We start from the raw sequence: 12,431 nt of genomic DNA on the forward strand, positions 1-12,431 counted from the left end.
AGCGGTGCTGCCGGCTGCTCGCAGTGACACACGGTCAATTTAGCCAGACTGCAGAGTCAAATTGACCTCATTCCATATTATATTCTTACTTTGATACAGTGAAGTAGTCCAATGTTACTATATAGATTCTTAGTGGCAAACTATGTTGTTTACTGACCCCACGAGTCAATGAGCACTAATAGCTATACCATCATCCGCACATAGAGTCGAGTTATTGTAACTCAAAGTAAACTTTCGAGATATCTGTAGTGTGCTACGCAGTTATACTGTTCCGTGAGCACTGTGCCAGACCCTTCAAGCCATTCATCGCCTATGCACATCAGTGAGAAAATGGATATGATGACCGACAGCAAAGTTAACACACCTTTCGCGACAAGCCTGTCAACGTTTGCCTTGGATGAGGAGGTGCGACCGCCATAGACCAGCCTATGTGAGTATCGTATTAGCATGTGCCTCGAAGGATTATTATATGATGTATGCTTACTTCTGGTTCTCGTAAGGAGTATAATCGTGGCTCGCCTGGCAAAATCCATCTGATAAAAGCCTAATATGGATGTAGGTAGCTTTGAACTTCTTTAAAATTCTGGCCGTCTTGCCAACGACGAGTCCGACATGGTTGCATCCGTGTTCTGACATTGCCCACTGCCCAAGAGAAGTCGTTGGCTGGTACCAGTCGGGTGCGATGGCGCAGTTCATGAAGTAATAGTAGGTGTTGGAACTGAGCGAGCCTCCGGCGACCCTCGCTGCCTCTTGATAAGCATCGGAAGAGTCACGGCTCAGTAATCGAGCCAAACTACCCCCATCGGTGGCTGAATCGGCGGTGGGATCGCGCACTTGCACTGCATTGTCATTCGAAGCCGTAGCGACGAGACTAGCAATTGCAGCGGTGCAGTAGGTAAACAGAAGCAAAAATTTCATGGCTGCTCTAAGAGACTAGCCGTGGCGTTTGATAACGATGTGAGGAAGTAGCGGAGTGATATTGCGACTCTTCATCTTTAATAGACTCTGTAAATCGATTGCGAGAAGAGAGGCTGACTTAACGTAGGCAAGGAGCTCATCTCAGTCTCACTTCATGACGGAGTCGCCGTTGTTCGTTGGAAATTTTCTATAACCAAAATTAATACCATAACTTATTTGAGTTCAACTTCAACTATCCGGTTTTAAATCAACCTGAACTTTGAAGCAATGAGGCTGCGAGGCATTACTGTGGGATGTATTTCGCCGAGTTACCCAGCGTCTAGCTCTAGTTCTTAATGGCCGTGCCCTCTGAACACAAAGCTTGTGCTCCGTAGGTACTTTGTCTGCCGATCCACAACGCCAAGTTCGTAATAAAATTGTAAATTTGGACTTACTCGTGCATAGGAATCGTTCTATCCGTAGTGGTCGGCCTACCCGCAACATAGAGGTTGGTGTGATTGACCAAATCTGTGGTTCAAATAAGAGGTCTAACGATGATCTGACAGAGTAATCCATCATCCCAAATTATGTTTATTATATGAAGGGTTACAGTCGTTCTTTTGGTCAGCCATAATTCACTAATACTCTTTACCCTTCTCCTATTCTTTCGATTACTTGCCACGGTCTCAACTATGTCTCGCCGTGTATTATTCTCTCTTCTCGCGCCGCTACTTGTCAACGCCGCACTGCTACCGAGAGGTGGTGATGTTGCGGTCGGCGACAAATGGAAGAACCACAACGATATCAAGCCTCTTCCTGCGCTTCCGGATGACGACATCATGGGTGATTTAGAAGTCCAATACTCACCATTTCTTTTCTCCTGGCATGGATGCATCCCTTACGCCGCTGTGGACGCCGATGGCTACGCTGGGTAAGTGCTGACCCTGGGCTGGATATCCTCAACTAACCCACGACAGTTCTGGACTAAAGCCCACTGGCAAGTCTGGTGGCGATTGCCGCGACTTTGGACAGTCTGGTCAAACTTACGCGAGGGTTGGAGAGTCCCACGACCGCTGGGCCATTATGTACAGTGACGGTTAGTCAGGGTGGCCAGCGGAATATGCATATGTGAGTGAGCAGAAAAGAGCGTCTATTCGTACTAAAGAGTGGATGGAATCACCACAGGCTTGTGGGCCTAATGCTATCCTAATAAGTCTTGCAGAGCTAGGACCAGGTGGAAATGACAGTCTGGCCTGTTTCGTGATGGTCAGACCATTCCGAATGGGTTATGTCCATGACTCGCGTAGAAGCATGCATGGATTCTGTCACACCCCCTCAGAGAGGCAACTGTTAAGTTGTGTCTCTGGATAAAGCAGAGCTATTGATAACTGATGATCAACGAGAGCGACAGAAGGTAGGGTAATGTAGTGTTGAAGACCAAAAATTGGTATTTCCCTTCTTTGAATTGTGTGGTGTTGTGACCACTACTGATCCAACCTGCAGATCATCCTTTGATAAGGAGGAGATTGCTCTCCTATGTTGCTTGCACTAACTCGGCTTCTTTGAGAGCGTTAACGTGTTGCTCAACATTTGCTATACCTAGCTGGGCTAGAAATCGGCTATGCTTTTGAGCTGGCAGTGGTTTTGTAAGTCCATCTGCAACCATCTCGTTGGTCTTGATCCAATTGAAGTTTATGAGACCATCACTGACTTCTTGGCGAAGCCATAGGTTGTTGATGTTGATGTGACGAAGTTTGCTAGTCGCTTGAGGTCTCTCAGTGGTCAGGATTCTTAGGGTCGCTTGATTGTCGCATTGGAGATAGAAGTCACTATCGAGATCAAGTTGAAGTTGATCGATAAGTCGGATAGTAGCCCTGTATTCCTTTGCTGCTTGAGTGAGGGCAACTAGCTCAGCTTCTGTACTAGAAGTGACGACGCGACGTTGTTTAGATGAGCTCCAGCTGATAGGACCACCAAACATCATCATCACATATCCCTGGGTGCTCTTGCGAGTGTCGACGTCATCAGCAAAAGAGGCGTCTGAGGCGCAGAAGAGAGTTCCTGGCCCTTGGGAGTTGTATTCAATTGCAAGATAACGCGTGTGGTAGAGGTAGTCAAGGCAAGAGTCGGCTGCCTTCTTGTGACTAGCTGATGGATTGACGAGGAATTCAGAGAGCCTGGACGTAGTTCTGGAGATATCTGGTCTACTGATGACTGCTGCATAGTTGAGGGATCCAATAAGTCGCTGGTAGTGACGAACTTCAGCAGTAGTTGCTTCCTGATCATTAGGAACCAGATTATCAGTGCCCATTGGTGTTCCTGTTGGCTTCTTCCTTTTGTTGGCTCCGAATTCGTCGCAGATCTTAGCGATGTAATCATCAAGACTGAGCCAAAGCTTGCTAGCCTTGCGGTCTCTGATGACTCTTATACCCAGGAAAACACTCATTTCTCCCATGATCTTCATCTCATAGATCTCTTTAAGTCCTTTGACGACTTGCTGGGCTTTCTGTTCGTTCTTCTTGCGATAGATGATTGCAATATCGTCAACAAAGAAGAAGACCAGGACTCCCTTACCGATGAAGATACAGTCGTCTTCGTCAAGGGGAGAGAGACTAAGTCTCTTGAGTGTGTCTGAGAGGCTCTTTTGCCATAAGAGAGGGCTTCTTCTAAGACCATAGAGGGCCTTGCGAAGAATGAGGCAGGATCTTGGCCTATTATAGCCTGGAGGGAACCAGACATAGACCAGTTCGTCAAGGACGGCGTTAGTAAACGCATTTACAGCATCAAGCTGTAAGGTTTCCAAGTTGAACCGAGCCACAAGGGCCATTACGCTGCGAAATGATCTTCCAGCGAGTGTTGATGCATAGGTTTCTAACCCATTGAGTGGCTGGAGGTCTCCTCTCACACAGATCCTTGCTTTGAATCGCTTGAGAAATCCATGCTTGTTGAACTTGTAGGTATATACCCATTTGAGAGGAAGAATTCGATGGATCTTCTGATTGACGTCTTCCAGTCTGGTAAGCTCAAAGGTGCCCTTCTTCCAGACTGTTCGATATTCCACGTTCATTGCTGCCAGCCACTTAGGCCAGAACTTGTGCTCTTTTGCCTCGGAGTATTTCAGGGGAGGTGAAGGGAGGTCTCTGCGATGGATTTGACCTAGATCATGAGCGAAGTCGTCCCATCTATCCTTTTCCTTGGTTGAATCTGTCAACTGGAAGAAGGAAGATCTGATTGATGAAGATCTATCCTTAAGTCGGCGAGAGGATCTTGTAGCTGCCTCTGGTTGATGATTAGTTTGACCAATTGGCGTTTCTCGATTGTAAATAGAGTTATTGCGACTTCCTCTTGGTCGTCCTTTTGGTCTCCCTGTACCTATAGTAGGAGGTGGAGCATCCGAAGAATCAGCGACGTGGATTGTTGACTCAGCGGTCGTTGCTGAAGAAGATAATGATAAGACGGAGGGCGAGCGATCCTGAGTTGCAGTCTCCGGAGTGGGTGACTCTTCATGGGTTGTTGACTCAGGAGTAGGAGGGTCCTGAATGAGAGGTTGATCTGAGTATGAAGTTGTTTGTGGTAACAGCTGTTGAGTAACTGTCTCTTCTTCTGGGTCTGTATAGGTTAAACCATACTCTTCCACCCCCTCAACTGAAGGAGTGTGTGACTCGTGAAGTTGTGTTCCTGGAGAACCAGTAGGAGTAGGCAGTTGAGGCTCTCGCTGTTGGTCGAAGCACTGTTCCCTGACATCCCTTGGTCCAACTGCAGTAGCCGGCTGGAGATCTTCGTCATTCCATAGTCGTGAATCCATGGGGAGATCTTCACTCTGAGGATCAGGAATCGGAATCTCCAGAATAGAGAAGACTCTCTCTAGCTCCGTTCGATGAAAGAGACTGGTATCCTCCTTGCTGGGGTCGTACAGCTTTGTTTCGTCAAATGTGACATCCCTAGTCCTCATGACCTTGTTGATAGCTGGGATCCAGATGCGATAGATATTGGTACTATCGTAGCCGCAGAGATACCCCACATGGGCTCTGGGCTCAGTCTTGTTTGCCTTCTCTTCCCCCCTCAGATAGGTCGTAGTGAGAGGGTAGGCCTTACAGCCGTATCGCCGTAGATGGGCAAGTTGAGGAAACTCAGCCCTTTGATGGGTTGACCATGGCCTAGAGTTGAGCCAAGTGTTCATTAATCCTTCTGGGGTTTGCCAGCCATGTCTCTTGCGAGGCATTCTATTGCTGAGGTAGTTGGCCGCTCTCACCAGTTCGGGAGATAATTCCTCTGGGAACCGTGATTGATATCGTAGAGCCCTGGTGATCTTGAAGATGATCTCACCAGCCTTTTCTGCTGGATTTTGAGCCCCAGTGTATGTAGCAGATCGCTCAATAAGCTTGCCGTTATCCGCTGCCCATAGGTCGAAGGCATTGCGAAGAGCTGTTTCCCAATCAAGGCGAAGTATTGAGAAACTGAAGTGGTATTGTTTTTCAAGAAATGTGGCAATCTGGGTGATCGCCTGTAGTCCCTCCTTACGAGACTTAAGAAAGCGAACCCATGTGAATCCACTCCATTCGTCCCTTATGAGAAGGACGACCTTTTCCCCGTTATAGGTCCTTCTTATTGTAAAGAAGTCTATGGAGATATAGTCCCCTGGGGCGGTTGGATTGTGGTCAGGCTTCCTCCTTGAGACTTTACGAATAGCCTTGCCTGTGCTGCAGGCCTCGCAGTCAATGGTTGTCACCCCCTGAATCTTGATTCCTCGGCTAGTCTTGAGCAGATTCTCAAGAGATGCGGCGCTAGGGTGACCGAGACGCTCATGCCATAGCATGGCCTCTGCCTTAGAGGGCGAGAGAGGATCCCGTGAGTTAGGTTGTCCGCGCTTGGTTGCTGTCTGGGCGTCTATAGGATCGAAGCTGACATGCTTATTAGAGCTCGTGGTCGCTGGAACTAGCGAAGTGTCGTTGTTGAAAGAGGAGGCTTGATCGACAGTTGAGTCAATACCATTGTACTCCAGGAGATATTGGCCATGTTTCCAAGGTGTGTGGTACAGGACCTCTCCTGTTCTATTTTCAAATCCTGGATGGCGATTCGTGAAGATGAGACCTTTCTCCTTCATAGGCTGAGCCCCGAGGAGAGTCACCGGGTAGTCTGGGCAATACCAGGCATCCCGTACTGTAAATCCCTTCTTCCTAAGACCTCCTTGATTAGGGCGTATTTTCATCGTCCCTCGAGCGATAGCTGTCATTCTCCCTCCTCCAGTAGTGAACTCTGTTGACTGGCTGAAGTCTAGATCCTTCATTCTTGAGCGATCGTTGCAGATGTGGAATCCAGTCCCAGAGTCGACGATAACACTGTTCCGGAGTGGAAAGCCAGCGTAGAGACTAATTGCTGGAGCTTTCTTTGGGGCAGTGAAGAAGGATGAGGACTCAGAGCTGTGATCGGTGTCCCTATCGGAGTCTGACTGCTCTTGGTTGAAGTAGGAAGAACGCTGACCTGGGTTCTCCTTGTCCGACAGAGAGGAAGACTGAGTAGCCAGATTGTCTGACGAGGATGACGAGGAGATTTTAGCGTTGTTGAGTCGCTCCTGTGCCTTTGGGTGCTTCTGAAGCCAGGCCTGACCCCGTTCAATAGCCTTCTTAGTCTGAGGATGGTTTGGGTCGTAACTAGACTTCCTTTTCTCCGGGTTGCAGTGAGGACAGTCAGAGACCCAATGCTTCACCGAGCCAGGACAAGCGGGACACTTAGGAACAGGCGTCTCGTTCCTTCTTCTTTGTGATTCTGTAGAGTTGCCCTTTTCATCTTCTCCTTGCCAAGTAGCAAAACTGGAGGGTTTGGCGTCTTTGAATAGCCAGTCTGGATGGAAGGACCTGACCCATTGACGAAAGAAGTTGGCTTATTGAATTCCAGCACATTTCTCTCCGGCCTTAGGAGGCTTCCCAATGTTGGTCTGATTGAAGGTGAAAGTAGCAGTCGTATAGTAGCTAGGAGCGAGGGGCTCGACCGCTTTGAGGAAATCAGCGACTTGAGTAGTTGGGTCAAGAAGAGCTGGAAGTGCGACATCAACGACTTCATCCATGATGTCAATGTAGTTGCTGAGCCAATCAGACAGCTTGGATCGCTTGACTGAGCCCATGTGGGCTTGATAGCGACGAAGAATGAGCTGCTGTCTTGCGTAGTTATCCGGAGCTAGCTCATCTCTAAGAGCAATAATCATGTCTCTTAGATTTTCTTTATTACTGACGTGGTTGATGTACTGGGCCTCAACTGTGGAGGTAACCCAGGAAAGAACGGCAATAGTGCCTTTGTTAGCCCTTTTGTAGTCTTCCATTCGATCAGCATGTCTGGCCTTAGCCAAGGCAAGCTCATTGACGAAGTTTTCAGCTTCAGGGTTTGGTTCAGTAAGACGGGGCCTGATGTTCACCACTTGTTGGTCTGGATCTATATAGTTCCAGACCTCATGGATCCTAGCCACGAGTTTGAGGTTTCCGTACCATTTGGTCCAGTCAGCGTCAGAAGTCAGCTTCTGAGTGACCTTAGATGACTCCATGGTTGAGGAAGAGGCAATTGTAGCCTTGTAGGTTCGTATCGATATCGTTCGGATTGATCGATTGCCTATAGAGAGGCAGAGTTGTTGCTTCCGTTGAAGCTGAAGATCCTGGCCTTTTGTGGTTGCAGGATTGGCGCTGGCCAAAGGAGACTGAATAGTCCCAAGAGTTGCAAAGCACTTGATCGATTGATGATGTCTGAGTGACAGGTCCTTGCCTCTTGGCTGAAGGAATCAATCAAGAAGACAGTTGCTAGAGTCGACTGGGCTCATAACTGACGGTTAGTCAGGGTGGCCAGCGGAATATGCATATGTGAGTGAGCAGAAAAGAGCGTCTATTCGTACTAAAGAGTGGATGGAATCACCACAGGCTTGTGGGCCTAATGCTATCCTAATAAGTCTTGCAGAGCTAGGACCAGGTGGAAATGACAGTCTGGCCTGTTTCGTGATGGTCAGACCATTCCGAATGGGTTATGTCCATGACTCGCGTAGAAGCATGCATGGATTCTGTCATACAGCTACTATCTTCCCAAGGTCATGGGCAGCGACGAGCAGCATCGTCACCACTGGCTCACAGCTGTGGTCTGGCTCGCCTATGACAAGTGCCCAGATGAACTCAGGAATTTCTCTCCTCGTGGAATCAGTTATTCGACAAGCCCTGGCGCATTCGACACGAAGCGCACTAACACACTTTACGTCGCAAAGAACGGTGCTGGACCAGCGACTCACCCTGTAGTTACCTACGATGCCGGCCAGATCCTTTTCCCCTCTGATGTCGGGCCCAATGGTGCCTTGAGCCCGCCCCTGATCGGCTGGGGTCGCTTGCCTCAGCTCGCCAAGGACCAGTTCAACGGAATCCAATACGAGCACACCAAGGTTCCATTCAGCGACGCCAACTTCCAAAGCTACCTCGACGCAGCTTACGACGACGCCTTTTTCGTCGGCGTGTCGGATGTGATGGACTGTCAATCTTCGAGTCCATCTCCGACCGACAATGATCCCGATTTTGCTGATACGCCTACTTCCACTTCGCCGGCGTCCCAGCCCACACAGTCCGATGATTTCTAAAGAGACTTCCAGCTTTATACGATTTTAGTGGTCGAAAGGCCGAAGCCGAAACTATGTTATGGTGATTTTGAGCTGCAGTTCATCTCGCCCTTCGCAGTGACAGGAATCACTGCAGGCTGGTTTGTTTCAAGGCATCTTGGATTGTGTTTCACAGTCTTGGCCTCGGCTATGGCTTTAATCATATGGGTATTGAAGCCAGCCTTGACTTGGCTTACTAGGGAGACTCGGCTCGAGAAGACGAACAACGTCGTCTCACGATAGATCATACAGGGACTGCAGCTCGAACATGAAGTGCAGACCACTTCCTATTTGATTCATTGCCGACTCACCCAGCAAGGGCTTACCACGGATTTTAGGTTGTTTCTATAGATCAATTCCACTCAGATCATGTAGAATGTACAATAATAATAGGTATCGAGCAGCAGTTAGACAGGCAGGGGTTATATTGTGTGTATTGAAGAGTATATCGAATGAATGGCTATGGGAAAAAAACCCATATCTATACAATGAGTGCACAACTTCCCTCTCGCCTAATCTTTCTTGGCATCTACTGTTAGTGTAATAAGTGGGCTACCACCAAAATCCTTAACAGCTGAAAACCCTTCACCTCTCCTCCGGTGCTCTCCCGCGATGGCCTCGCAGCCTCCGGCGGGCTCTGGACCGTTGCCGGCCTCCTCGGCCGGCCCTGATCGAGGCTCTGGACCCTCTTTAGAGCCGGCCCTATCCTTAAGGGCTAAACGCCGCCGCGAAACCGAGGCCCAGCTACTCCGGCCTAGCCTCGTGGGAAGCTAGCCCGACGCCCCAATAATAACCCCCTTAACGGCTAAGGGGCCCTCGACTATGACTGGGATAGCTACTGGAGCTGTCCTTACAGCTCTTAATGAAGAGGCTAAGTACTTTAAAGCCCGAAAGGACGTCTTTATGGTTATTACTCAGTCTATAGATAACGTAATCTCTTGCTTTGAGGGGCCTAGGAAGCAGATTGTAAAAGAAGCTATAACCTATAACTATAACCTAAGCTTTAAAGAGGATTATAGGTAACGAGATTACGGCTCCGGCTCCGAGCCGGAAATGGACTGACGTAATAGCCTCGGCTTCAACTACAGCCGTGGCCGTAGCCCCGACTCGTACCCGAATCCCTCCGGCCCGCTATCTAAATATAAAGTCTAATAGAGACCCGGGCCTAGGCTCTATCCTAACCGAAGGAGGACCTCCGGGTCTTTACCCGTATCCTAGAAGAGGGCCTAGCGGCTATTAGGAAGTACGCCCCCTTTGCCCTACGCTAGATAGTCTGCTAGGCCCTTAGGCTCTAGCTAGTAGATATCCTATATATCTATTATATTGTAACTGGCTACTTACTGAGACCCCTGAATAAGCAGGTCTAGCAAGCCCTCTTTATAAATAAATAGAAACTAGTAGAGTGTTTTAGAGCTTATAAGGTTAAGACCCCTTACTAAATGATTTACTTACGTCGTCCTACGTTACCTTACTAAGATATAGACTCTTGATAGCGACGCCCTTAACCTAGTTACTTTAGTAGAAGATAAGTGTTACGGCCAGCTAGTCGTAGGGGTAGTTTGCAGAAGTTGAGGCTGCGGAACTGGTAACAGTAATCGTAGTCGTGAAATAGTTTCAAGGAAACTATGTCTGTCAATCGTAAGGGTAGGTAAGGCTTCGGTGATCAATCGTAGTCTTGTCAAGGTAGTAGTAGCTGAAAGCGGATGTTAATCCTGATACGAAGTTAATTGCTGAAGAGCTATGGAAGTCTGTCCTAGAGTCCAGCTCAAGTCCATCCTTATATACAAGTCCTGATCCTGAACATGTCCCTTGTCCCTTGGGTCGTCTTGGGTCATTCTGATCCAGAATGATCGTTTAGCCCCCAAGTCGTGTTGGATCATATTGATCCCAAATGATCCTTATCTTATCATCACGTGACCTGTACCATAGTTCTTCCGTTCCGTGAGAGGGTGCCTTGTGTCCCCTTGTCCTGTGTCACCAGGCATTGTCTGGTAACCAACACTGAGCTGGAAATCACGACCGAGGAGCTCCTTGAAGAGATCCAGGTCTCGACGAAACTCAAGCCTGAAAAAGCACACTTCTCTAGGAAGGACTAAGTCGAAAGGCTAGGCACGGTGACAGCCTGGTTCAAGGCGGAAGCCGTAAGGCAACTACCAAGACGCCTCCGTTTGATGGGGGCCAGCGTTTTTGTAAACCTGCAGTTCCCGAAGGAGAAGAGGTCTCCTCAATGTCTCCGCTGCGGCGGTTTTCACAACGAACGAACGTGCACCAGAAGGAAGAGATGCCTCAAGTGCAGCTCTCCTTCCCACACAACTGATCAACACCGGGCACCCTGCGGCGGCACTGAGGGTCACGATGGCTGCGACTGCCCCTTTAAATGCCCGTCGTGTAACGGGCCTCACGCCGCCTTCGATGCGACTTGCCCTATCCAACCCAAAGTGGTGAAGGGGGTAGTCCAGAGGAGGGATAAGGCTCAGCTACGGGCCATCCGAGCTGAGGGAGAAAGATTATGGAGAAATGCGACCCAGCAGTCGCATCGACATTCCCGTGAAGAAGAACAAGCGATGGACTGTACCCCGGCGAATGAGACACAAAAGAAGAATACAGCCCTCTAAAACCCTGCAAATCATGCAAGCGAATGTGGGCAGGCGGGCATCCGCCCACGAAACAGCACTGAACCTGGCTTACGCAGCCCAGATCGATATTCTCCTAATACAAGAGCCGTCTATCCGTTCGGAAGAGAGGAGGCTCACAAGACACCACCCAGGTTTTGAGACTTTCACCCCAGTAGATAACTAGACCGAAGACCGTCCCAGGGTACTTACCTACCTCCGCAGAGGAACTGGGGTACGAGGCGTACAAATACGGCCTCTACCCGATCCATCCACAGACCTGCTCTTCTTACGACTCCTCTCAGGAACGAAGGAGGTCCTCACAGTCATCAACGTATACAACGCCCCTCGTGGCTCTCTGCGATCTGGCCAGGCTCTCAGGAACATCCTAGGGGCCTGGCAACCCAAACCTGAGGATCGAGTACTGATTGCGGGGGATTTTAACTTACAGCATTGGACGTGGCAGCCCGAGGCCACGAGTTCCCCGGACGCTGAAAACCTAGTAGAATGGGCAGAAGCCGCCAGCCTTGTCCTAATGTCACCTATAGGTGAACCCACGCACAAAGGCGGCAACACCCTAGATTTATGCTGGGCGTCCAGCAACCTCCATGGGGCTTCCACCAGCATAGAAACGTCACTACACACGACATCAGACCACGAATCTCTGCTTACCCGGGTCCCCTTGGCCCTGATCGATTCACCCAGCCAGACGCCGGGAAGGTTTCGGCTCGACAGGATGGACGAGGAGCTTTTCCTCGGCATCATTAAACGCAACTTACAACCCATGCGCCGCACTGCAAGCAACATCCAAGACCCACAGTCTTTAGATCTCCTAGCACAACAGCTTACGGACTGTCTTATTAAAGCACTCACGGCTTCCACAAAGCGCACGCTCGGGAAAGGTACAGGGAGACCATACTGGAGCGAGAGCTGCACACGTAAACACCGAGCCTATGCGAGTAAGCGAGCGATGTTAGCAAGACTCCGCGCAGCCGGAGTGAACTGCCAATGGGAAGAAGAGGAGGTCGAAGCTCTAAAACAGGACTTCCTCTACGAATTTAAACGCTCCAAGGATGCCTTTTGGAAAGATAAGATCTCCTCAGCCTCCTCAAGCAAAGACATATTTGAAATGGTCGGTTGGCACAAAGCCACAGGATCCTTTCAGACCCCGCCACTCCGAGATGTAGACAACCAAGACACGCTTGTCTCACAACCAAAAGAGAAGCGCGACTTATTTACCCGCGTCCTCCTTAGAAACGCTGCAATCTCCGAGGACATACCAACAGAAAGCCCAGTCCTACCAA

At 49.3% G+C, this 12,431-nt stretch overlaps 3 protein-coding genes across 3 annotated transcripts; 2 read left to right on the forward strand and 1 right to left on the reverse strand.

The window, feature by feature from the left end:
* Positions 1-63: 63 nt before the first annotated feature.
* Positions 64-1,042, reverse strand: BDP81DRAFT_362589 (uncharacterized protein). Its single transcript, XM_060586449.1, has 3 exons — positions 485-1,042; positions 365-426; positions 64-310 (listed from the first exon to the last, which is right to left on the reverse strand). Exons 1-3 carry the CDS (start codon positions 916-918, stop codon positions 222-224), a joined length of 585 nt encoding a protein of 194 aa, XP_060437429.1. The 5' UTR covers positions 919-1,042; the 3' UTR covers positions 64-221.
* A 508-nt stretch (positions 1,043-1,550) lies between these two features.
* Positions 1,551-1,889, forward strand: BDP81DRAFT_443694 (uncharacterized protein). The gene has a single exon (XM_060591750.1). It carries the CDS (start codon positions 1,590-1,592, stop codon positions 1,830-1,832), a length of 243 nt encoding a protein of 80 aa, XP_060437430.1. The 5' UTR covers positions 1,551-1,589; the 3' UTR covers positions 1,833-1,889.
* A 5,845-nt stretch (positions 1,890-7,734) lies between these two features.
* Positions 7,735-8,497, forward strand: BDP81DRAFT_456232 (uncharacterized protein; the record flags this gene model as incomplete). The annotated part of the gene is made up of 2 exons (XM_060593141.1): positions 7,735-7,742; positions 7,948-8,497. The coding sequence occupies 2 exons, from the start codon at positions 7,735-7,737 to the stop codon at positions 8,495-8,497; spliced, it is 558 nt and encodes a 185-aa protein (XP_060437431.1).
* Positions 8,498-12,431: the final 3,934 nt, after the last annotated feature.

This window comes from Colletotrichum phormii, assembly GCF_030913505.1.
Source record: "Colletotrichum phormii strain CBS 102054 chromosome Unknown BDP81scaffold_52, whole genome shotgun sequence".
In the NCBI taxonomy this organism is placed as follows: Eukaryota; Fungi; Ascomycota; class Sordariomycetes; order Glomerellales; family Glomerellaceae; genus Colletotrichum; species Colletotrichum phormii.